The 23,938-nt window shown below is 38.9% G+C and overlaps 2 protein-coding genes and 1 long non-coding RNA gene across 5 annotated transcripts in view; 2 read left to right on the plus strand and 1 right to left on the minus strand.

Moving 5' to 3' along the window:
• Window positions 1-13,030, minus strand: part of upSET (SET domain-containing protein upSET) — a 13,403-nt gene extending 373 nt beyond the window's left edge. The window contains exons 1-12 of one of the 3 annotated variants that reach the window (XM_012280530.2): window positions 10,767-13,030; window positions 10,601-10,688; window positions 10,317-10,470; window positions 10,091-10,235; window positions 9,969-10,016; window positions 9,204-9,891; window positions 8,646-9,124; window positions 7,097-8,564; window positions 5,465-7,015; window positions 5,122-5,365; window positions 4,912-5,049; window positions 4,349-4,822 (exon numbers count right to left, since the gene is read on the minus strand). In XM_012280530.2, coding sequence (XP_012135920.1) covers window positions 4,362-4,822; window positions 4,912-5,049; window positions 5,122-5,365; window positions 5,465-7,015; window positions 7,097-8,564; window positions 8,646-9,124; window positions 9,204-9,891; window positions 9,969-10,016; window positions 10,091-10,235; window positions 10,317-10,470; window positions 10,601-10,688; window positions 10,767-13,030 — 7,728 coding nt within the window. In that variant the 3' untranslated portion in view covers window positions 4,349-4,361. Of the gene's footprint in view, window positions 1-35; window positions 4,823-4,911; window positions 5,050-5,121; window positions 5,366-5,464; window positions 7,016-7,096; window positions 8,565-8,645; window positions 9,125-9,203; window positions 9,892-9,968; window positions 10,017-10,090; window positions 10,236-10,316; window positions 10,471-10,600; window positions 10,689-10,766 lie in introns of those variants that run through there. The other 2 variants (XM_012280531.2, XM_012280525.2) reach the window with 2 other exon arrangements.
• Window positions 12,801-13,411, plus strand: LOC143266040 (uncharacterized). The gene is made up of 2 exons (XR_013041040.1): window positions 12,801-12,933; window positions 12,993-13,411. It is a non-coding gene; the product is annotated as an uncharacterized LOC143266040 (long non-coding RNA).
• An 8,981-nt stretch (window positions 13,412-22,392) lies between these two features.
• On the plus strand, window positions 22,393-23,696 carry LOC100874654 (protein anon-73B1). The gene is made up of 3 exons (XM_003701113.3): window positions 22,393-22,885; window positions 23,049-23,221; window positions 23,302-23,696. The coding sequence occupies exons 2-3, from the start codon at window positions 23,051-23,053 to the stop codon at window positions 23,398-23,400; spliced, it is 270 nt and encodes an 89-aa protein (XP_003701161.1). The 5' UTR covers window positions 22,393-22,885; window positions 23,049-23,050; the 3' UTR covers window positions 23,401-23,696.
• Window positions 23,697-23,938: the final 242 nt, after the last annotated feature.

The raw sequence follows: 23,938 nt of genomic DNA on the forward strand, positions 1-23,938 counted from the left end.
GATGAAGGTGTACGGTAAGAAAATATCAAGGCCTGTTAATTCGTAAAATGTATTCCGATTTATTAAATTTCATGTATGCCTAAATATGAGCTCTTTACACGTTACGCCATAATATTATATTCATATAGTGTTTGATATCGAAGAACTTGTTACATTTATTAATCGATAGTACGAGTTAAATTATCATACAATGTAGAATATAATGCAACGTGGCTAATAACTAGGCACATACATGTAACAGTGAATTGCAAATAAAAAAATTATGTGTTCAGATACTATTATAAAGACGAACTTTTCTCATTTTATATATATAATTATATACTTACATATAATTATATATATACATATATATGTACATACAATATTAATAATAGTAATAATAATATAATAATAATAATAATAATAGTAGCAGTAATAATAATAATAATAGTAATAATAATAGTAATAATAATAATAATATTCATAATAATCATAATAATAATTATTATTGATCTGTTTTATTTACAACATTCAAAACTATTGTACTAACGAGTTTTACCTAATTTTTTGCCTTCTCACCTTTCTAACACGTCTTACTTATATTTTTATATGTAACAACAGAACGTCTTTGTCGTTTTTTATCTATCAGAATGTTTTCATTATACAGATACGTTAGGGCAACCAGAGAGAATTGTACAACGAATAGAATATATTTTATAAAGCTGAACGCGTTTACATTTTTGTGTGTTTGTTTGCTTGTTTGTTTTGTATGTATGTATGTTTGCAATGTATGCAGTCGCAAAAGCAATCGTATTACCGCTTGTTTTTGTTTTTACGTGTCTTCATATCCTAAATCCAGTGCTATGTTTTTCATTTGTTTCTTTCTCGGTTTCTCTATGGGTTTTTCTTTTCTTTTTGCTTTCTTCAAAGAACACACAAGATCTCAAAGGAGACGTCCATACTTAAATTTATCTTACAAAAATATTTACAAATTTCACAGAGTACACCAACCAGGTGGCGAACGTATAAGCTGTACATACTCCTTATCAACGTTCATGACCACTCGGTTGATTCGAGTATAACTTACACTAGTATACACGTTTTATTATAATATATCGGCTAAAGTATAAAGGAATACCAAATGCCAAAAATATCGCTCGTTTAACAGATGTTTTTCCCCACAGTTTCTCTTATATCGTTCTTTTTTTGCCATTATTATCGCAGAAGGTGCAGCCAAACGAACTTAAGTTAAATTACGAAGAGGACGATGCTTGGAAGATTTCACGCTTTTATATATTATTTCCCTTTTTACCAATGAGATCCATAGAATTCACCCAGGAGTACCGTTTAAAATTCACCTCTCCACTGTTCATTTTGAACGTTTCGTTATCTCACAGAGATCTTTACTACACATTTTGATATCACACGTTTAGATATTATCTGAAGCGGTATAACGTGGCTTTGTACGCGCGTTAAAATCTCAACGACCATCTTTCTATCGTGAAACTTTATTTCTGATTGGCTATTCCTTTTGTTTCTGTCTAAAGTTTAAGGATTATAAAAAAAAACTGAAGATTATTGATCCGTGGCCAACTAGTACGAACTGTTCGAGTATAATCTTTCACTTTTCCCTTCGATAATAAAAAAATACTTATTCATATTTGGCGATCAATTATTTTTAACCCTTCGAGGTCTATTTATTAGCTCTGTGTGTTAAATTTAACTTTGCAATGGATTTGTGCTTGGGAGACGTACTTGGACCGTAAATGATTAATACTCAAAGAGTTCTTCACTTTTCTGCGTACAAAGGTACATAAAGACACATCTCCTTCTTCGTTCTTCGATACTTTGATGAAGATTTGATTCGACAACCATACAATTCGTCGTTATAATATGCCCATATAGAAGTAATTCAGCAAAATAATAATAAATATTTGTTACTTTTAGATTCAGCAAAATTTAAACTCTTCAGTTTACTACAAAGTTTCCCCTTTGTGTGTCTGTGTATGTATGTATGTGTGTTAGTGTATGTCTGTGGGTTTGGCGTTAAAATAGAATTTAAAACGCGAGTTTAAAATTTGCAAGATATACAAGAGCCGAAAAACGTATAACTCATGTTACAATCGAGGAACTTCCAATAGGAAGTGTCGCAATTAACGCAGTTAATACATATGTACACACGACAAAATACGCGAGAATTTCCTGGCGAAATCTTTGTACACTAATATATCTTATATTAAACCACTTGTTGTGTACACTGGGCAAATTGTCCTTAATCAAAAGGTATCATTTTTTACAACTGTCGAGTAAAAATGTCCCCGATCACCGGATTAAAAAAGAAAAAGAAAAAAAGCATGAAAGAAGGAAAAAAACATAAGTAGAAGAAATGTAAGTAGAAGAACAACGGACGAACATCGCACGCGCTGTGCAATAAATAAACTCTTATTAAAGAAAATTCGACATTTTGTTTTTTTTTAGTACGTACGCGAATCGATTAGAATGATTTTAGAAATTACGAATTATCGGAAAGCAAAGCTAAGCGAGCAAGCTATGAATTCGTCAATTCGTTTTTTCTCGTTTTCTTTACAAAAAATAGCCTACAATTTCTTTTTCTGTCGTACTAAGTTCTCTTTCTTCTTTTTCCTTATTGCAGTTTACACATACACACACGCATACACACGCACACTCGCTCTCTCAGTCTCTTTCTTCCTCGATGCATACATTCTATTTTAAATCGCCTCTTAAAAGAGTTTTGTACTTGAGAATGAATGTTCAGTTTCAGGATTTTCACGGATCGTCAACTAATATTCGTCGCGATGATATGCCCTCCTGTACCCGTCTGAACATAAAGGAAATCATTGTCGATCGTGTTCAGGAAAAACTAAAGGAAAAGTTAAGAAAATTCCAGCGCGAGCAAATGATTCCATAAAATAAAAAATGTTATAAGCTACAAGTTCACTGGCAAGCGAAAACGATTCGAATCTCTTGCCGAGATTCTCTGTCAGCGGAATAATTTCACTTGCTGTTAACGATAGAACGTTTTTCAATGTACACTTTGCGCCGTTAATTGTTCGCTAATGAACTTGAAACATCTTACATACGTTTCAACAGGAGGTACAGAACCACAAAACGCGAGAAAGTGTTCAGTCTACGTTATCGAATTTCATTGTACAATTTCGTTATTCCTTGAGCAGGCCAGCATTTTTGTATCCCACTCAAGGTTTGGAATCGATGAGAAGCGAATTTCTTTCTTCGACAAGGAACTCGTTTACTGTGCGGTACTTGTGTGTCGTTCGATTCGAACTCAATTAAACGCATATCCGATTCTATTAATACCGCGTATCGTTGCTTTCGTTTTACGTAACAAAATGGAACAGAGTGCAACCATACAGTAGCAAATGTACAACTTCTTTTGTATCATGTTATATTACGCATATATATATGCAAAAAATGATATTTACAGAAAAATGCAAGTATGCATGTATCGTGTGTGTACGTGTCACTGTGTTTTGAAAACGCGTGTATGTTACAGTTATACGGAATATATATAACTGTCAGAGATTCCAAGTCGATGAAATTCATCGACTCGAATTAATTCCAATTTTATTCGCGGTTTCGCCAAAATTGGACTACTGCTATGTATAAACGATTCTTAGGGCACCATATTTCATTGGTAATAAAAAGTGCATAGAGATACACCTTTGGCCATTATGTTTAGTTGCCAATGAAGTTTTTCCTTGAACAACGCTCGTCATCGTTAAAATGCACGAAAACGCCTACGTTTCGGTTTTCTTATTTTGTTCGAAATACTTAAATATCACTTTAGGCCACGCCGAGTATCTCATCGATTGCCTGTTAAAACCATCAGAAAGCATTCTCTTCCAAGCGGACGACGATGCACGCATACGTAACGTTCCTAATACGAGCGAGAACAGTGTAGCACCTGAGATCACGTATCTCTTCTTCTTCTTTTTCTTCTTCTCCCTTTTCTCCTGGCAGCCAGCCAGTCGTGCGCGAAAATCATCGTTCTGTTAAAATTTCTAAATGTAGCCTTCTTTTGCTAGAACACGAACACGAACGACGCAAGACAGAAGAGGAGATTGTGTGAACTTATATATATTTATCTGTTCTCCTCGAAACATAGTTCGTTTCGCTGCTTTCCTCGGCTCGCTACGGAGGAGATACGTATACTCTAATTCGATCGCGCTAATCTAAAAAATGGAATTTGAACTACCAAATTTGCGAGTTCCACTGAAACGAAACACTCGCGAATTTTGGATGAAAGACCTTACATGATTTAAAAAAGAAAAAATGAAAAAGGAAACAAAACAATTTTCTCAGCTAGAAACCGTTTTTTCGATAGCGCTACCTTTTTATGCGGGTTAAGACCTCGGCGCCGGATGGTTATAAAATTGCTTCTGCGATTGGCCAGATGCAGGATACATTTGATTTCCCGATGGCGGTGTCACAGACGAGAACTTGGAGATCGATACTGCTGTGGTTGATGGCGGAATGAACTGAGGAGGATACGGATTCGAACCTGGAGGTGCTTGAGACGCCTGAGGTACTAGAAATTGTTGTTGCGCCGGCTTATTCGTTGAAGCTTGAGGAGCGGCATTCACGTAGACTGGCTGAGGCGCGTTCTGCGGGACGGTAAAATTTGGATATTGAACCGGGCAAGGTTTTGCTTGAAATTGAGGATAGTGTATGGATGCAGATCCAGGAGGAGGTATATAGGGCTGGGGAGGCAATTGAGGAACCGGGTAACCCGGTGGCGTGTTTGTAATTGTGGGATGAGGCGGAGACGTTTTGCGCGCCTTCAGTATTGCCTCCGCCGTTAGACCTGTAACCGTTTCAAACAATTTTCAGCATAAGAACGAAGGAAATAAATTAAGGAAACAAATGGCGCGAATAGGATAGATGAATGTATACCGTGCTTGCGAGCTCTTTCCTCTTCGTCGTCACTGAGAAATAATCCAAATTCTCGCTTCAACCGTTCCGTCAGATTTTCTCTTTGACGTTCAACCAAAGTTGGAGCAGCGGACCAGCCAATCGTACCTTCTTCGCCACCTAAACAAATGAAATAATGCAATAGAACCAATTACGGTTTGTTATATTTCTTCTCATCGTACGAATTGTTACCTTTCTTCTCGTCGTTTTCCGCATTATTAAAAAGCGGTAACGCAGTAAGGGTCGGTATATCGAGCGTCATCGAAATTTTTGAGCCTTCTTCGTCGGAACTCAGAGACGAGGTACCGCTACTCGCACTGTCAGATCTACCTCTCGCTCCACTTTTATCCGTCGTCGAAGTATCGCTCGATGGTTCAGGTTCTGGGGGTGTGCCAGTCGATTGTTGTTTGCGTTTGCGGTATTCTGATATAGATAACTGAAATGGCAAAGCATTTGTTAATTAACGACAAATGTACGAATGAATATTTTCAAAATATAGAAAACTATTCGTTAAATCGCATCATGCAATTCCAACCTTTCGTTTGACAGGAGGGATCGATTCGGGTTTAAATGCTGGAGCAGGCATGCTGTTTGGGACGACTGTTCTTGGATCCTTTAATCGTTTTATTTCTTTGGGTGGAGTTTCGGCTTCCTTTGTTGGAGCATCTTCGTTATGAACATTTTGCGGAACAGGTTTTGATACCGTTTCTTGAACTTGCGTACTCTGCTCCGGAATTTCTACCTTTGTTTCTGGCTCAACGTACGGAGTACTATTATCGTCAGTGATTTCTTCTTTCGCTCCATCGGATGTCATATCATCTAATTTGGCTTCTAGCAACTCCCTTAATGCAGTCGATAGCATTGACTTTTGCTGCTCGCCGTTCTTAGATTCGTCAACCGAATCCATGTCGATTGTGGATTCAATGATGGCTGCTTCGAAGTTCAGTTGAGTCTTTGAAGTACTCGTAACCTCTGTCTTCTTGCGAATACGTTCGCTTAACGGTGGAATGGAATGAAAAATCTTTGGTGGGTCTGCAACTGATTCTGCGTCCATATTAGAGGATGTAGATTCGAATATCGATTCTTCCGAAGAAGCAACAAATACGGATGGGTGTTCGGTTTTTTGAAATTCTTCGCTGTGCTCTTCGATTTCTTTAGCACTATCCTCGACAACATTAGCTGATCTGTGATCGTTCTCAAACTCATTAAATAACTTTTCCCCATGATTCAAATGAAAGGATTTGAAGGATGTCTCATACTTTAAATCGTCTATTTCTTTGTCTTCAGATTCTGAATCTTCCTTGGAGCTTTCCATCAAGCCTTCTATACCGTCCATGCTCTTATCCTTTTCTGAACTGCTGTCTACTTTTTCCTTATAATCGTTCCCATCGTCACCAGTGATCTTTTTCATTTGCGCTTCCACGTCAAATTCGTCGATCGACGTATTATCATCTGACTTTTCATCATCTTTCTCGGACTTTCTGTCTTCATCGAACTTGTCGCTCTCGGTATTCATCATTTCACCTATGCTGCCACCAAACTCGAGCCTCATCTCAGCTACGCGTTGTTTCAAAATCACATCCGATTCCATGACAGCGATGGGAGAACTAAGATCTTCCATTTCTGTGTCCCCTTCGTGCTGATCGATTATCTCGACCGTACCCTTTTCAACATCCATCTCTTCCTCCTTCTTTATACTGTCCTCTTTCTTGATTTTATCTCTATGACGGTTAATCATTTCATTTTTAATAGACCGATATTCATCCTTAACAAAGGGTTTCGACTCGAAACTCGTATACGCGTGGCACTCCATTTCATCCTTTGTTTCCTCTTTCATCTCAATATTCTCAGATTTCACAAACGAAGAATCAGTTTTCGCGACCGTCGTCGCCACTTCTTCTTTCTTCATGGTTTTAACGTGAAAGTCTTGAGGAATGTCTATCGATAGCTTTTGCCGTACATTCTCGTGCGAGTTGTTCACGTGTTCGTCCGAATCGACTATTTCTTGTTTCACAGATTCTGTCCCCGACTGATGTTCGTCGTTATGTTCGACCAACGGTGATTGCGGCTGTTCGATGAAGTCGTCCTGAAAAAGAGACACGATTATTGATCTCTCTTAATGGTCCTCGTCGCAGAGAATTCGAAGTAGAATAAAACTGGAACTTACTTCAGTTGGACATAGAGATCTATTACTCGGAGCAGATTCAGGAATCAACATGGTCGGTGTCGTAGGTGGGGTATAATTGTCCGACGACAAACTTTCCCTAGCTATTCTTCGCTTCTTTGGCGGAGCTACCATTTCACTGGGCGGTGGACTTTCTGGTCGACTGTTTGGTGAATCGCATTCTTCCGAGATAGCTTGTCGCAGCCATCTCTTCTTGGCAGATCCTGTAGAAACTGGGCACACCGTATTGTTCCCAGCGACCGCTTGTCTACGCTGAGGCGGTGAATCGCATATTCCAGAAACGGAATTAGCTGCTTGGACTAGGGTTGCCAGACTCTTGGCTGCATAACTTTGCGTTAAAAACTCTGCAGACGAATCGGTTGGCAAAGAAAAATCCGTAGACCTGCAAAGTGTATTTATCGAGTTCTGAACTGGTGCTGGTGGTAAGGTTGGCAACGGCGAAACCTGAGACATATTGTTCTGAGGTGGATCAGGCGATTCCTTTAACCATTCGTTCATCAGAACCTTCTTGGTTTTAGGAAATTTAAATCCAGGAGCTAGAGGACCAACCGCCGCCGCGACTAGTAAACAAGCCGACGACAGAGGAGTGGATGGAGTGGAACTTTGAGAACTACTGCTCGCTCCACTGTCGCAGGTTGGACTCTTCACTGGCGTCGGTTGCTGCAATGGAGGCGAACTAGGTCCAGGCGCGTTGGAATTCGCTAAAGCTAGTAACAAGCCAGCAGCTGTTGGAATTCCTTGGTGACCAGACGTGTTCGCGCTTTCATTGGCATTCTTGATCGGTGTATGCAAATGAGACGAATACGGCGCATCACGACTTTGCGAATGATTTTGGCTCAGAGGCGGTGACTGCATCGAGGTGCTCTCTTCTCCGGACGATTCGTCGGAATCAGCCGAATTCAGCCTCATTCTTCGACTGCTGCTTTGAGAAGAACTCGTGGTCCTCGCTCGACCTTTTCTCCTTTTCCGTCTCAAAGGTCTCTCGGTACTTTGAGGTTTTTGTTTAGATTGCAGCGACACATTGTGTGTATCTTCGTTGTCACTATGCGTACCGCCAGATTCTTTCCTTTGCGCATTACGCGCTTGAACCTCCTGCTTCCTTTGCTCCGCTTTCTCTAGTCTTTCAAAAGCTTTCATGATAGCTTCCATTTTTCTCTCCTCCCTAGTCATTTTCTTTTTATCCTTCTTCGTTTCTGAAATTACCGGTTGACTGGGATTTGGCGATGTTTGCGGTTGTTGCACCGTCATCGGAACTTCCTCCTTGGGTACCTGACGTACTGTACTGGCGACGGTGGTTGTAATTGTTCTTTTGGGTGGTACGGATACCGTTGATACCGTCGTCGACGACGGTGCGGTAGGCTGTGTAACAATAGTACTAGGAACCACGGTAGAGGAATCACTATCCTCGCAAATCGTGTTTCGTCGTCCCCTTCGTCTCCTTTCTCGACCGCTAAACAAAAAGGAAAAGTGAATCATGAAAGAACAATTATCGAACTTAAATATTGCATTGGAAAAATTTCAACAAACTTACTCGGCGTTTTCAGCCAATGTTCCATTACTTCCTCTTCTATTTAACTGGTTTAGAGACACTATTTGACACTCTCTTGGATTATTACATGCACAAACGATAGGCATCATGGGGCCATTCGGATTAGGCGATAATAGCAGATCATGTTGTTCGTGTCTAATCGTGATCTCGGCATTTTTCTCGATCGCGGTAGTAGTCACGATATATAAATGTAACGTTCCTTTCTCGATGCAATGTTTCACTTCCGCGTTAGGCTTACAACTACGTCGCACGAATCTAGCATCGTTTCCATACGTTCGGGTATCTACACACACTTCTGTTCCATCGCGCGGTAACCGATAAAAGAATACGAAAGGTCCTGGCCTCTGAGTATGCTGTCTTCCTTGAGGATACGACGGTCTATGTTGCGTGCTCAGCATGTACTTTCCTCGCAATTCAACGACAGGTGTATTCGGTGGAAGGTACATTGTCGCCACTAAAAACTATACCAAAAAATAACAACGTTATCATGTATGAAATAGTACTATAAACACGGAATAAAAAATAAGTAACCATACGTACTCTCACATTATTGCTGTGCACATTCAGTCTACATTTTCCAGTGGCAATGATGTTCATATTACTTTGCCTCAAATCACTGTGTGTGCCGTTTACTTTGATAGAAGAAATTCTTGCTCTAAGTTCCGGACTATAATGATTCGTCACAGCTTCCTCGTATCGTTCGATCCATTGTCTGAGCGGTGCAACATTAGAGGCCCAAGTGTCTTGCGTTTCCTCTTCTTTATCCTCGAGACTCATTCTACGTTTCGCTTTGCGTTTCCCTGGACCACTCCGTTTCGTAGCCTCTTTCTTACGAACCGTACTAGATTGTCTCGGATGAGAATCCCTTCTCTGTCGTTTCGCGACATTATTGTTGTTATTGTTATTATTGTTGTTGTTGTTGTTGTTATTGTTGTTGTTGTTATTATTCAGCCGTCTTACTTGCGGCGGTTCCGACTTTCGTCGGGGAACTTGTTGCTGTTGCAAAGTGCGTTTCTTTGGGATTGTATTTACACCAACATCGGTATCTGCTGAACTGGTAGACGACGTGTCGGACGATGTGTCTGAATTCAACAATTCTTCGCGCTTACGCATTTGCAGGGCACGAGCTCTTTGTCTATCGACGCGCCGCGGCCGACAGATTTCACAGAGATACTCATCAGGAATGTTAGAACGGTCTATACCCATACAATCGACGTGTTGCCAAACTCTGTAATTATGCACAGTTGTGGTTTATAAGTTACGGTCAATCAGTTAAAGTATTCTAAAGATACAACTGATACTTACAAACAACGATCACAGCAGATCATGTATCCATCGTCATGTTCAAATTCGCTAAAAATAGTAAAGATACTTTTTTAAAAACCTGTAAGAAAAGTTATAACATACGAGTTCGTGAAAATGCATACCATATACATCTAGTAACACTATCTTCGTCATCGCCTTCTCCTTCAGGGGCAGTTTCAGTTTCTTCACCTTCCAATTCACCGTCTCTGCCTGTTTCACTGCTGATAGCGCTGGCTGCATCGTCGTCCACGTTAGTACCACTGACAACTACGATCAACAGTCATATTGAAAACACTTGCTTCTATTATGCTCTATTTGCGAATGGTCATCAGTAACTACAAGATATACCTTTGCCATAAATAAAAGGATGCTGAGAAGTCGTAGTAGAACTGCACGCGCCATTGATGGGTGTCTGTTTTGTATGTGACGGTGGCGAAGGAGGAGATGGCGTTCGTGGCGGTGGTGCCCCATAATTGTGATCCTGTAGGACGTACTGAAGACACTATAATCAAGAATTAAGTGTTCTAGGAACAACTATATATGACTACAAAATGCAACAGTACACACTGCAAAAATGATAGAAAGTTCATCGCTAATCTGCAATTATATATCTACTACAGTGTATGTGTTACCTCGTAAGGAGGGGGTATTCTTATAATTGGAGATGCAGGTCGTTGTTGGCGTTCGTCTTCTTTAGTTTCGCGCAACTCGGGTTCGGATCTAGAGATATAACGTTCGATTAATCCATCATTAATCGATATACGTATCAAGTAGTGAAAGAAACGAACAAATACTAACTTGTTTTCAACATCTTTACGAGGTTCGGTGCTAAATACTGGCAGTAACGTTTTTACTTGTCCAGACTGTTGCCTGACTTGTTGAGGGAATTGTGACGTAGTAATAAGCTGTTTTTGTTGTACCGTTTGCTGTTGTATTTTAATTGGCTGATTCTTATGCATCAGCATGTTTGACGCAACAGTCTGTTGAGGAAGCAAGGTTTTGATGCTTGCCTTTTGTGCTACCGCAGTCGTCGGTCCTCCTTGATTCTTCACCGCGTTTACGTTCGTGTTTAAAGAGGTCTTAATACCAGCCACTTTCTGTGCATGATTTCTCTGCGCTGGTTTCTGAGGTGGTATCGTTTTAATGCATCCGGGCTGTTTCTGAGTGTTTTGAGGTCCCATCATGTTTTGTTGTTGCTGGATTATTTTGACCGGTTGGGAGTTCGCGCTTCTGTGCACCGTTTGCTGCACGGTATTTTGCGAATTGGAAGTTTTCACGGTATTGGCAATTTTCTGTGGAACAGTTTTCAGGTTGCTCTGTTGCAAATTTTGTCCTTGACTCTTTGGTACACCCACTCTCATAACCATTTGTTGCTGTTGCATCTTCGAATTGACCTGGGTTCGTTGGCCGTTTGGCATTGTTGCGATCGTGGCTACCTTTTGGTGCACGTTCGTAATACTGTGACTCCTTTGTATCTGCTGATTCGCGTTTGCTTGCTGTTGCTGCTGTTGCGGCTGCTTCTGTATCACCTGTTGTTGCTGCTGTTGCGACTGCTGAACTTGCGAGGTTTGTTGGAGCATCTGTTGCTGCAACTGAGTCGTGCTCGGGGCATGGCCTTGCTGACTTTGCTGCGACTGCGACGATATTACTTGCTGTTTACCCGCTGCTAACAAATTCGCGTTTTGCGGCGTTTTAGCGATATTCGGAACACTGTTGCTCTTACAAACGTTTCCGATCGTTTGTACCCTACTAGAATTAACCGTGGACATAGTCTGAGACTTCTGCAAAGCCATCGTAGTCTGTGACCTTTGATGCTGTGCCGACTGAACTTGTACATGCTTTTGAACGTGCGATGGCACTTGTTGCTGACACTGTACCTGTCCTACCACTTGAACCTTCTGTATACCAGCTACAGAATTGCTAGGCTTCTGAACATTGTTCATAACCGTGGTAGTCGACTGTTGTTGCCTAGGCACAGTCACAGTCTTTTGCGACTGAACCTGTAACTTTTGTAATCCTTGCTGCTGATTACTCGTAATCTGTTGAAGTTGTGCTTTATGGTTCGGGGAATTGTTTAACATCTGCGACGACATCTTTTGGTTATTATAGACCTGTGCTACCTTCTGCGTGTTCACGGCGTTCGCTTGTGCTTTCTGAAGGGTCGAGTTTCCCTGTTGAGTTCTCTGTATATTGACATTGTTCGTGACTTGATTAACGGCGAACTGTGCTGTCTGAACGGTCGCGGTGGACACCTGGCTTTTCTGTACGGTTTGTATCCTAGGCACGGAATTCCTCTGCACAGTTACCCCTTGGCTAACATTTGTCACGGCCTTAACCTTCTGTAAATTAACCGTTTGTGGCTGTCCAACGAGATTCTGCGCCTTCACGTGTATCCTCTGAATGTTGGGCAACGAGGTCACGGTGTTGATGGCTCTGACCGCGCTGCTGCTAACCACCAATTGCGAGGAAACCGGCTGAACTTTCAGAGGCAAGCTAGTTTGCAAGCTAGACACGGCGGTGGTCATTTGTTGTTGCTTACCCTCGCTGGTGATCAGTTGGTTCCTAGCTTGCTGTTTGCTCTGGGTAGTCATGGTGGTGTGCTGCAAAGGGTACACGTGCGCCACTCCGTTGCCCGGCGACGGTAAGGGCTGAGCGTTTATCGGTAGATGAGTAACGTTAGAGGAAACGTTCAACGTCAAAGGCGCAGACTGCGTTTGGTGGCTAGAGGATGGCAATTTCTGCGAGATCACGCGCGTAGTTAGCACCTGGGTGGTATTCGTCTGGGGTCCAGCGATCCTCTGTACTTCTCTGACGGTTTTCGTCACCGGATAGGTTACGCTGACCGATTTCACGGTGGAAAAGGAAATCACGTGACCAGTTGGAATCTCCGAGGTATTCTCCAGGCACTGAAGAATCTGAGAAGACTTGCCGGCATCGTTGTTGCTCGCGACCACCACGGTGTTGGGTAAGCTATCTTGATTCAGCGACGAAGACGGCTGATTATTAGGGTTGTTCTTCTCTAAGGATGTTTCTATCGTGCCCAACTGCAAAACGAAGCTCATGGTGGTTTCAGCGGCCTGCGGAAAGCTGTCGATGCATTTCGTTGCGGTAGCATCGTTCTCGTTAGCATCGGTACGCTCGGCTGTGGACACCGGGGGAGGTGGGCCAGGCCCTGGGGACAATTGTTCCCCACCTCCACCTGTTCCACCCCCCGATAACTTGATCACCGACGGGGTCGACGTTTTGGAGGCCTTTCGATCACGCCAATTGGAAATTCGAGCGAGTCAGGACCGAATGGCTATCCTCGCCCGGCAGCTTCACGGAGTACCGCGCTCTTCGATTCCGCTATTTGAGGATTCTCGACCATAGGCTGCAACACATCATCGCCAATACCTTCGTTAGATCAATTTTTATTTTCATTCATTAAAACTCGATTTTTGCAACTATCGCTTTATCAATGCCAATTTCAATTTCCGTTCAAACTACTCAACAGACAAAATTTACATTTCGTTGAAAATATTATACGGCATTTAGAGAGCAAGTATATGTTCGTAGCTAGGTTACCTACGTACTCGAAACCAAACATCCCGCGCAATACGCATTAATTATTCAATGTCCGTGACGTGGCGTTGCAATATTCGAGGCTATTGATCCGGAAAAACGTTGTCTTTTGCTGCCTCGAAAGAAAGACCCTGGTTATCTAACGTCGATTCTTGTCACTTCCAGTGAATATCATTTTTTTATAAGTTCATTGCCGAAGATAGGGAAGAATCGTTAAGAAGAGGGCAAAAAAAGATAATCGAATATGTAATGTTTCGAACATTTTATTATAAAAGACACACACGAAAGTGGTAACAATGATTCGAGAATGACGGAAAAAGAAGAAATATTGTTGCGCGCTTTCGAACCGGTTTGAAGTCACGCGATAAAATCGATTTAGATTCCACAAAGATTAAGACGCAAATAGATCCGTAAGTGACTAATGCGCTTAATTACAGTTCCTCGCTGTTCACAGTCAATGTAATCGATCGTGGAAAAAAATTCGAATATGACGTATTATAGTTACCTCCGGCTAGAGGCTCCTACTCTTTTACTAAACAATTGCTATCGTTCAACAACAACGAACAATTGATATCGCAAAGCGACTACATGATAATTTGCATCGAAACTCCTTCGATCGATTAACTAATTAATAGATGAAAGGTACAAATTGCTCGTGACAGTTTTGACGGGAAAACTTTTTCCAACAAGTATTGCTCTTTTAACAGATTGTCAACGGATAAAAAGATCTAGTAAAGTTTTCTTTAGCCATACAGTTATCCATACAACTTTCTCGATAGTTATTTCTACGTATATCGTTGGGCGAGTTAAGAGACGAAGAGCGCATGGAAATTGCTCGAGATCGCGCTGCGATCGCCTCATATGAATGTGGAAGTGACGGTAATTTTTTTTTCCGGTAAAAGTTACAAGCCATACGACAACATTCACTGATTTCTGTCGAAGCTGCACGTGCAGTTGGACTCGTGCCAAGTATGTCTACGAGCATCGCATCTTCTTTAGTATATACTACTAATAAATTAATATTTATCAATTCTCTCCAGTGAGTTCTGATTATGTCTACGTATACAACCGACCGAGTAAAAAAAAGTTCGCAGCACTGACCAATAGTAGCGAACCAACTTATCGGCATGCTTAATTTGCCTGGAACAACAACCGATAAGCGAAATGTATGAAACGTGTCTAAATAACGCAGAAATAACTTTTGCGCGCGTGCAATGAGAAAGAAGGGATAATTCCCACTCCTTACGTACATTGCATTTTACTGTTTTATCGTAATTGGTTAGTTAACGCGAAAACGACTCGAACGTTCCTTTCTCTTATATCATGAAACTAAAATTAGATATTTCATGTTATCAATATTGCAAATTATAGTGTGCTTTCGAAACGTTAACTATCTTGCATCAACGGTGGTGCACTCTTCGGTGCAACGTCGACAACATGTTCGAACTTCAATTACCAAACGTTTCCTTTACGTCCTTTCATTTCTACGATCTAAATAATAGTTTCTTGCGAATATTTCAAAGCTAAAGATTTCTTGATTCGCGTGAAATTTTAACCGCGTTATTATCGAATCAAGAAAAGATCCTTTGACGAGCAAAACGAGAGTGGCAATCACGTGACGAATGCGTGACTAGGAAACGGCTCGTTCAATGCACATGACGCCTTTTCTACCGTGCTCGGTATCAGTGGCACGTGCCACTACTACAATTACCTCCCGGGCATTTGCTTTTATGTTCAAAAGTGGTCGCGATAATTCTGACTAGTTCGGATAGAAAAATAAAATAAACTTTTTATTAATTGATTTACCCTGAAAAATGCATACACTAATTATATTTGTACACCAGCGAGTTATCTTATGCATCGATAATTATTATGCTCTCGATCGGATGCAACCCCCGATCGAGTTGATTCGTCTTGTCAACCGATTTGAGAAAAGCTAACGCGCGTTACACAACTACACCGTTGTCGGTTGTAACGTAATGACGTTATCGTTACTGTCAAAACGCCAATGGCAGAGATTCAACTTTCATCGTTCGGCTACGCATACGTCTGTTAACCGAGGTTAGGTACTTGGTCGCATACCGCGCTGGATTTAATTTCAATGAAATCTTAGAAAAATCATCCCAACAGTTCTTTCTTTTTACTCGAGTTCAGATTGTAAATTTTCATCGACCGAATAAAAAAAGATAAAAATACATTTTCGTACAATTCATACAAAAAACAGTTCGAAAACATCATAAGTGTATCGAGGACCCATGTAACGTGATATTATTTCAGATGGTCCGAAATCAGGGAAATTGGCAAATCCAACTCTACACCTTGTAGCAGAAACAAAACTATATTTCTGTAGCTAAATATAAATTTGTTCAGCGGTTACGCGTGGCAACGTTAACTGGCGAATAAATGTTCGGCTATGCGTTTTCGTAAAATTTTTATTTCCTACGATAATAAAACATTGCGCTTAACGATAAGTAGTTAAGCCTTCGTATAAAAGACATATCAGACAATTATGTTTTATCATGCTGGAACTAAACCGGAGCAACTACATGTCTCGTTCACTTTGCGGGCATAATTATATTTTGCATGTACCGCGAAAATAAACCAATTAGTCGGTTAGTTTTTCAACCGTTGCGGAAATTTAATCGAATATCGGACAGTTTGCCACAGGCTTTCCAGTACTCGTGAAATTAACGAGTTTCCGCGCGCAGATTCGCAGAGTACGAGACGCGAGTGTGCAGCGTTGCAGTCTGGTTTGTCGCGTTGGCAGCAATGGGATTTGTGGCGACCTACTTGGCGTACCTCGACCCTTGCATTGATTCGATGCGAACCAAAATTATTCCTGAACGATTATCGTTCGACGCTGACCTCCCCCGGTGCCCCTTCGTCCTTCTTTTCCATCTTTCATAGCTTCTACCGATGAATATTTATTCTACGTCAAACAATAAAAATATAATCGTTGATAACGAACGTCCTGCTCGTAAAATGTAACTGAAACAGCGCTTAGAAAAATAAACGTTTTTATGCATATTTTTTCTTCGGATACAATAAACACGAAGGATAAGATTTGAAGCGAAATCGTGAGAGGGATTCATATATTTTCATGGTGTTTAGAATAGAAGTATTTTGGATAGATTTCTATTAATCAGGTTATTGTTACTTGCTACGGGTCAACACTGTCTACGAGCCGTTTGACGCTTCCGCCGACCCGTTCACCGCAGGGCTATTCGACGTTGCAGGAAAACGGTGTTGCTCTCGCTACCAACTCGTGCGCAGCTCTAATGCGCATTATGCTGCTGCCATGTAGCCAACTTGATCGTAAGCAATCACGCGGATGTAACTAGCAATGAAATCGATTTTATCTACTACAAAATCGATTTAGGAACAACTTTACGATATCGAAATATTCAATGACAAAGTATCGATCGTTTTTAAATGTCAAAACGTTCGTTTACTTGGCTTATATAGATCGATTATCGCGGCTAGAAATAAGCGTACGTGCCTATATTGATTTTTTTCTTGCGTGTTTAACTATCATTTCCATAGGAAATTATTAATCGTTTTACTCGTGTCTGTCGCTCCGTTTTCTTTTCCCTGTAAGGTTCTTATTTAATCGCGAACAAAATACGTGCTATACCTATGAACATTGAACCGAGGAACACGAATGCAACGTCTTCTCGGTAGATATACTAACCATACCTACGCTAGTTCTACGCCGTTAAATAAACGTTCGACCTCTCTCTTCCGTTTCTTCTCGCTCATTCTTCAAAATGTCCATCTTTTGCTCTCCCTCTCTTTTTTCTCTGACAGTTGATTCTACAACGAGGCAGAGCAGGAGCGTATAACGTACGGTAAGCCGTATACAAAGGTCTGATTGCCGGACACTCGGTGAAATATGCCAGTCCCCGCCAATAACCGGTATCACGCTGTCCTCTCTTCGCTTCTATGCTGTCTTCACTGCGCTCATGGCGGATCTGAGAGGAAGAAGGAGAGCGATACACTAGCCGAGAAGGTGAAGAGAGAAACGAACGAGAATCTGTAGAAGTGAATCAAGATGCGAAACAATGCCATGTACTAGGTAGATCGATGTCACAGCGCGAAAGCTTTTCCTTCGCGTTTCGCTATTTTTGCGATAAAATCTCCTCTAATTTTCTCCTGATTCTTCTTGTTTCTTTATTTTATTATTTTTTTTTTCTACGTAAAACATCGTATCGTTCGTTGCATAAATGTTTTGGTTTCGATCCAAATCAGTCAATAACCTGTATTTAGGTTTAAGATAATCAGTTTTAAAAGATCCTAAAGAACTTGCGCTTTCTCGTACACGGTGCATAAAAAGGTCAGGGAACGACGAAGGATTTAAACGGTACTCGAGAAGATGGTTGTTGTACGAAGAACAACCACTCCATTTTGCAAGAGTTTCGTGCCTCTTCGCTCGATCATGCATGTAAATGAATGGGAGCGTCACGAGCTTGCAAACGTGTACTTGCGCGCACAACAGTTTTACAATCCCTTTTCGTGCTGTCGCGACGGTCGATACGTAACGCGTCACGTCGTTCGGCAAGCTACTGAAAGATGGCTTATGTTTCCACGAATTCTGCGATCAGATCGTATTCGAAATAGTACGACAGTGTACCGCCTCTTTCGCGCCTAGCTTTCGTTAACCGATTACATACGAATGCGATTAAACAATAAGGATAAACCGATATGCGCTAAAGCGACCGATGCCATCTCTCTTCTCAATAACTGATCCCAAGTGTCTGAGATTTAAATCTCGGTTCAATGTACTCGTATCGAAAACACAAATCATGTAATCGGATTACGTCGAACCGAGTACGCTTAGTTCCGATTAATCCTACGTTACATGGATAAGACAATGTAAAAATATCTGCTGCTCTGAACGATAATAATAAAACTGCACTTTCTACTTTCGTTCGGAAACAATTGATATAGCCATGAAAGATAGAAAAGGAAGAGTAAAAAATTGAATGAAAAAACACATCTGCGATCACGAGGGGCAAAAGAAACACAATGCGATTCTGTGTTACGCGGGTGTTTCTACGGGACAAGGGGACGAGATACGAAGATCCAGCAATGCACACCTCGCTATTATGCCCAAGGTTACCAAGAAGCGCATATCTCTTTTTCTCTTTTTCATGCTTTCAATCCTGCCCCATGGAACCGGACTAAATTTTATTGCATTTCGCTGCACCGTCGAATCCGAATGCCTATAAATTCTCTTTCCCTTTTTAAGCGTAATCTCGTTTACCTTTTAAGCTAAATTATGTTTCGTTTACCTTTTTTAGCGATACATAAAATTATACCTCAAATGAAACCGATATGGCTCTATGAAAATTCGGTTTTACGTTTACGACAAACGAGACACAACGCGTATAAATTTCTACTTTCCGTCCACAAACTATTAAGCGCGAAACAAGTTTCTCCGTTTATCGTGAATACGCCGTAGCCATAGTAACTGTAAGCACCATTAATATACTCTGACGTCATCCTAAAGAAATGCATCGGTTCTTTGCGGCGTAAATCTTGCGAAATCGTTGTTAGTAACTCGTCCGCCTGACTTTCAATCGAAATTAAACGGGCTTACGAGATCATTTCAATCGGCTCGTAGTATGTCCCTTTCAAGACCGATGTAACGATCGCGTCAAAATTGTAAGGTTAGGTACCTGAAATAACGAAAAATCCTTCTTTTTTCTCCTATGAAACAACTATGTGTGTGTCGCGCGTGCCCATCACTGCGCGCGAACTTCCCTTGCGGTCGATACGATTTCACCTCATAGCTGGTAAATGCTACCACCAGAGGCGTATTCTATCAACCAAATTTCAATCTCGGCAACAGACAGTTCAAAATGCTCAATTCTTTACTCGTAATGCGTCAACTGCATCGCTGTATTTCGCATGTATTCATGCAATTAACTGTACTTCGGAATGCTTTTATTTCTAAATTTTCTAAAACTATTTGTATCCTTAAAAAGTTGTATTTGAACGAAGTAATCTTCCTTCTCTAGAAACGTGACAATTATTACGAGGGGCTGATAAAATTTCGATCCGCATCGTAGTAATCGATTGATACGGGAAATTCGTGTCGACGCCTTTGGTTAGAACTCGCTAGTAGTACCATATCTGCACAGGTATCCCGATCCCTTCCTTCAGTGAATACCCCATAGATTTGACTTTACCACAAACGTTTCGAACGACCTCTTATAGATGTAACTCAATTAGGAAAAGAAACTGTTAAACTTGCATCGAAGACTTTGTAAACGTATACATAAAAATTATTTACGTGTAATAAATTTGAAATAAAATTTCAATATGATAACATTCGTAGAAGCGTTTTTCTAAACATATTGATTTTAATGCCTTTTGATAACTCTATAAACAGATTAATTTTATTTACTTAGATATCGTTCGATAAGGAATAAAAGATATATCGAAAACGCTTTCAATAGTTAACACCGAATGGAAATAAATATCGAAAATTATTCAACTAATAAATATTAGCAAAAATACCAAATATTCGAATACTAAAGGCAATGCAAATAATGAGAGGCACAAGGAAGAAAGTAATGTAGAAGATCGATAAATTTCAGATCCTGGGGATAGCAAGTTACTCGACGAAGGTAAGACATGCAGAGAAGAATTTAGCGTGACAAGAAAGAGAAACGCGGCGAGTTTCGCGGAAGAAGAGGTGGTGTGAGAAAATAGGAGAGACAAGAGCAGGATTGGTAGGGATCGCGAAAAGATCAAGAAAAAGGAGAACAGAAGATCTATGAAGGTAAACGAAAGACAAACCGAAGGAAAGCCATATACACATAACAGGGGGAAACGAGATAGAAAGGAGAAAAGAGATAGAACTGACAACATGGCGGTCTAAGAGACCAGAGCGCCGCCTGGTAGATTTTTCTGTTCCCGCCGTAAAATAGTTATCGCGTACAAACTTCTTTCGTCAGATTAAACACATAATTTCATGTTTTTTAAATACACGTTTATGCACATTCAAGTTATGTATATTAAATTGTTCCACAACTTTGTATCGAGCGACGCAAAATATAACCAAACGTTTTGGAAATATTATAATGTTTTTAACCAAAATGCAACAAATATTAAATTATATAGAGCATAGAATAATACATAATACGTCATTGAATATATTACATAAATGAAAGATACAGGATATTCATTATTTGATGTATTCTCATGAAACAAACTATATATTGAATACTATATTGACAAAGTTAATCGATTCTATTCCTATTTTTGTTCATTTAAAATATAAACACGACTGTTAAAGTCTCAACTTTTAGTAACATTTCTGCCAATTTATATACATATTTACTTTGTTCAATTGAATGATATGCATATTATAACCTTTTACTTCGTACATAATTAGCATAATTTAAAGTAATGTAGTTGCAGACATTTATAAACAAAACAATATAACTATAAAATATTGACAATAAAATGGCAAAGGAGTATAGGTACATTTCTTCGATGAACGATAATAGAACACGATAATTTGCTCGTATTATATCGATGTTTAAGTTAAATTTACACGAATAAAATTAAAAGTAAATATAACAAAAAAGTAAAATGATAAAAATTAGACATCTGTAACATATAATTAACCCAAGACATGTACAATATGTTTCATGGTTATGAAAAACGTAAACGAATGTAGTAATATTATTTTGAAAAAATTAGGAAAATACAGTGAAATATTGTTCGAAAGTTAATAAACACTGCGTAAGTTTTATAGATAAAGTAGTATGTGTACGATGTGGTTGACCTGTACTCACTCACCATTTTACCTGCCATTGTTACCACCATTCAGAAACAAAAATTGCAACTAACATATATCTTTTAAATGTTCGTTTTCTTGTAAAAAAACAACAACAAAATGAAACCGAGATCATTCCAAGATGCCGAAACCGATGTCCCGCGTCGTTGATGATACTCTTTTTTGGTTAAGTGAAATTTGACTTAAAGTCGTATAAAACGACAAATATCATTATACATGTCACAGAATGTCAATGACAAAGTCGTTTCGCATTTTCAAAATCAATTTACGAAAAAACACAATACACAAGATTATTTAAACGTCACAAACGATTCATAATATGATCAGAATGTAGCATTACAGCTGTCTCTCATATAACGAGTTGATGAAATTTTAATCACTTGTCACTGTAGTTGCAATTTATTGATCATTAGAGGCAATCAAAATGCATAAAAATGCATTGCTTACCTTAATATGACAGGAATACAGAAGCTCACTTTAAACTTGGATGTAAACACAAGCATTTTTTAACGGAATTAACACCAGGGCAGCTTAAATAATAAACGAAAAAACACTCTTTACATCGCGGACAACGTTATTTCACTATCCGAGATTTTATTACGTTATTAAATACCACAATAAATACGAGAATTCACGATCTCTTCGGAAAACATCCATCGAAAACTAAAGATGGCAGCCATTCTTCTGTACAAAACAAAGGTTCACATCCACGGACTCGCAAGCAATGAAGCCTCGAACCCAGATAACTTCCGGCGCTGACATCAGCCCGCCATTTTCAATTTTTCAAAAATGCATTGTCTTATTTGCAAAGAGCTTATAATAAGATTCAATTCAGAACGTTTCGTGCTTTAACTAAAGTTTAAAAAGCAGTCGCTTCAATTTTTATTTACGTAAAATAGAAATATATCAAATTTGCAATTTATAAATTAGTGATAAACTAATGTCAAATATTACTGATAGCTGGCGCTGAAATCGAATTAATGTCTTATACTGCCATCTGGTTTGAAATATACAAATGAATATTTTGCTGCCAACTTCAAGGGAAGCATAGTAGTTATTTCATCTCTTCTGGTTGATTGAAAAAAATGAAAATAAAAATTAAAAAATTGATTTTACATCGATTATAATATGATATATTCCTTGAAAAATTAATTCAGTGTTGTTTGTTTCCATTGATGATCTTTTAAAGCTCAATTTCGTGTCAATAGTCGAGTTAAAGTCAACTGATATTTAAACAATTATTGATACAAACGTCACTAAGAAAGTTGGTAGTATATGTTACGATTGTACATATATACGATATGAAAATTCTACAATTGTTATTGCTTAGGGCTTAGGTTATTGATTTCTAAATATGCAACATATGTTTTAAAACAGTAACAATATTTTTAACATGAATGTACGATATTAATTGAAAGAGAAGCATCTTGATCGCAATAATTATAATATAAAATTGATCATACAAAAATATTAAGGATGCAATAATAACAAACACTGTCTTTTAGTAAATAGTGTGGGTCACCTAAAAAAGGGAAAGCACAAATAAGTAAGTTAACATTCTTGTCCAAAAGGTAGCTCCATATTTAAAACGAGTTAAAATTATTTTGATATTCTGCTTTAAATTTATTTATGAATTTCAATAATTTTAAATTAGATTTTGTTATATAAAAAAAATTTTCTATTAATTTGATCAATTTTTGTGTGCATAGAAATGGCAGATACAGATTCACAATTAAAACGACTCTTACTGCCAGCAGAAGAAAGTCTATTTGAACAATTATTGAGGTTTGGTTTATATATTGGTGCTGTGTTCCAAGTTATATGTTTGTTGGCAATTGTTGTTTATCAAGCTGGCCCTTCTGATAATGTGGCTTCTTTGAAGGTACTTTCATAAATCATTCAATTTTGGGATTGTTGATAATTTGTATGTAGTAGAATAATGAGGTTACAAGTTAATTACAGGATGACCCAAGTGATGTAGAATGCTCAGAAAATAGTCCTCAGGTTACTCCAAGAAGACCTCATAGACCACGAAAACAGGAAAAGAAAAAGAGACGCTGAATTATTTTCTCTATATGAAGTACATTTCCTATAACTTAAATTATTTATCTATTTAAAAGACTGTTTTTATATATAATTATTTATACATTTCATTTTTGTAATTAATATAAGTTAATAATTTCATTCCTATTCCTGGCCTTAATAAGACAAGTAGTATCAAAATATTGTATAACATTCCATGAAATATAATACGTTTTATATAATATTCTAATGATATTGTTGATAAGATAAAACAGTATTACTGTTGAACATTTAAGAATATAAATGTAATTATTATAATAAATGTAATAATGTAATTTTCTATTGTATGGATTTTTAACTTTGTAAAACTACCAATTAATGTATTAAATATGTTTATCGTTTCTTATTTTTTTACTGATACATATTCTTTATTAGACAATATTTATTTTATATTTATTGAGAAGATATATCTTTCTATCAACAAAAAATTATTTAGTCCCTCAAACTTATTCTGCATCTCGACTTTAACCCCTTTTGTAAAGAAAGGTGGCTCTAAACAATACTCCTGTTATTCAAA

Source organism: Megachile rotundata, chromosome 16, assembly GCF_050947335.1.
Source record: "Megachile rotundata isolate GNS110a chromosome 16, iyMegRotu1, whole genome shotgun sequence".
NCBI lineage: Eukaryota > Metazoa > Arthropoda > Insecta > Hymenoptera > Megachilidae > Megachile > Megachile rotundata.

Coding starts and splice junctions, on each gene's coding strand:
- LOC100874654 (XM_003701113.3), top strand. CDS start 23,051: ATGGCAGATACAGATTCACAATTAAAACGACTCTTACTGCCAGCAGAA. Junction 23,222..23,301: donor ATAATGTGGCTTCTTTGAAG/GTACTTTCATAA, acceptor AGTTAATTACAG/GATGACCCAAGTGATGTAGA.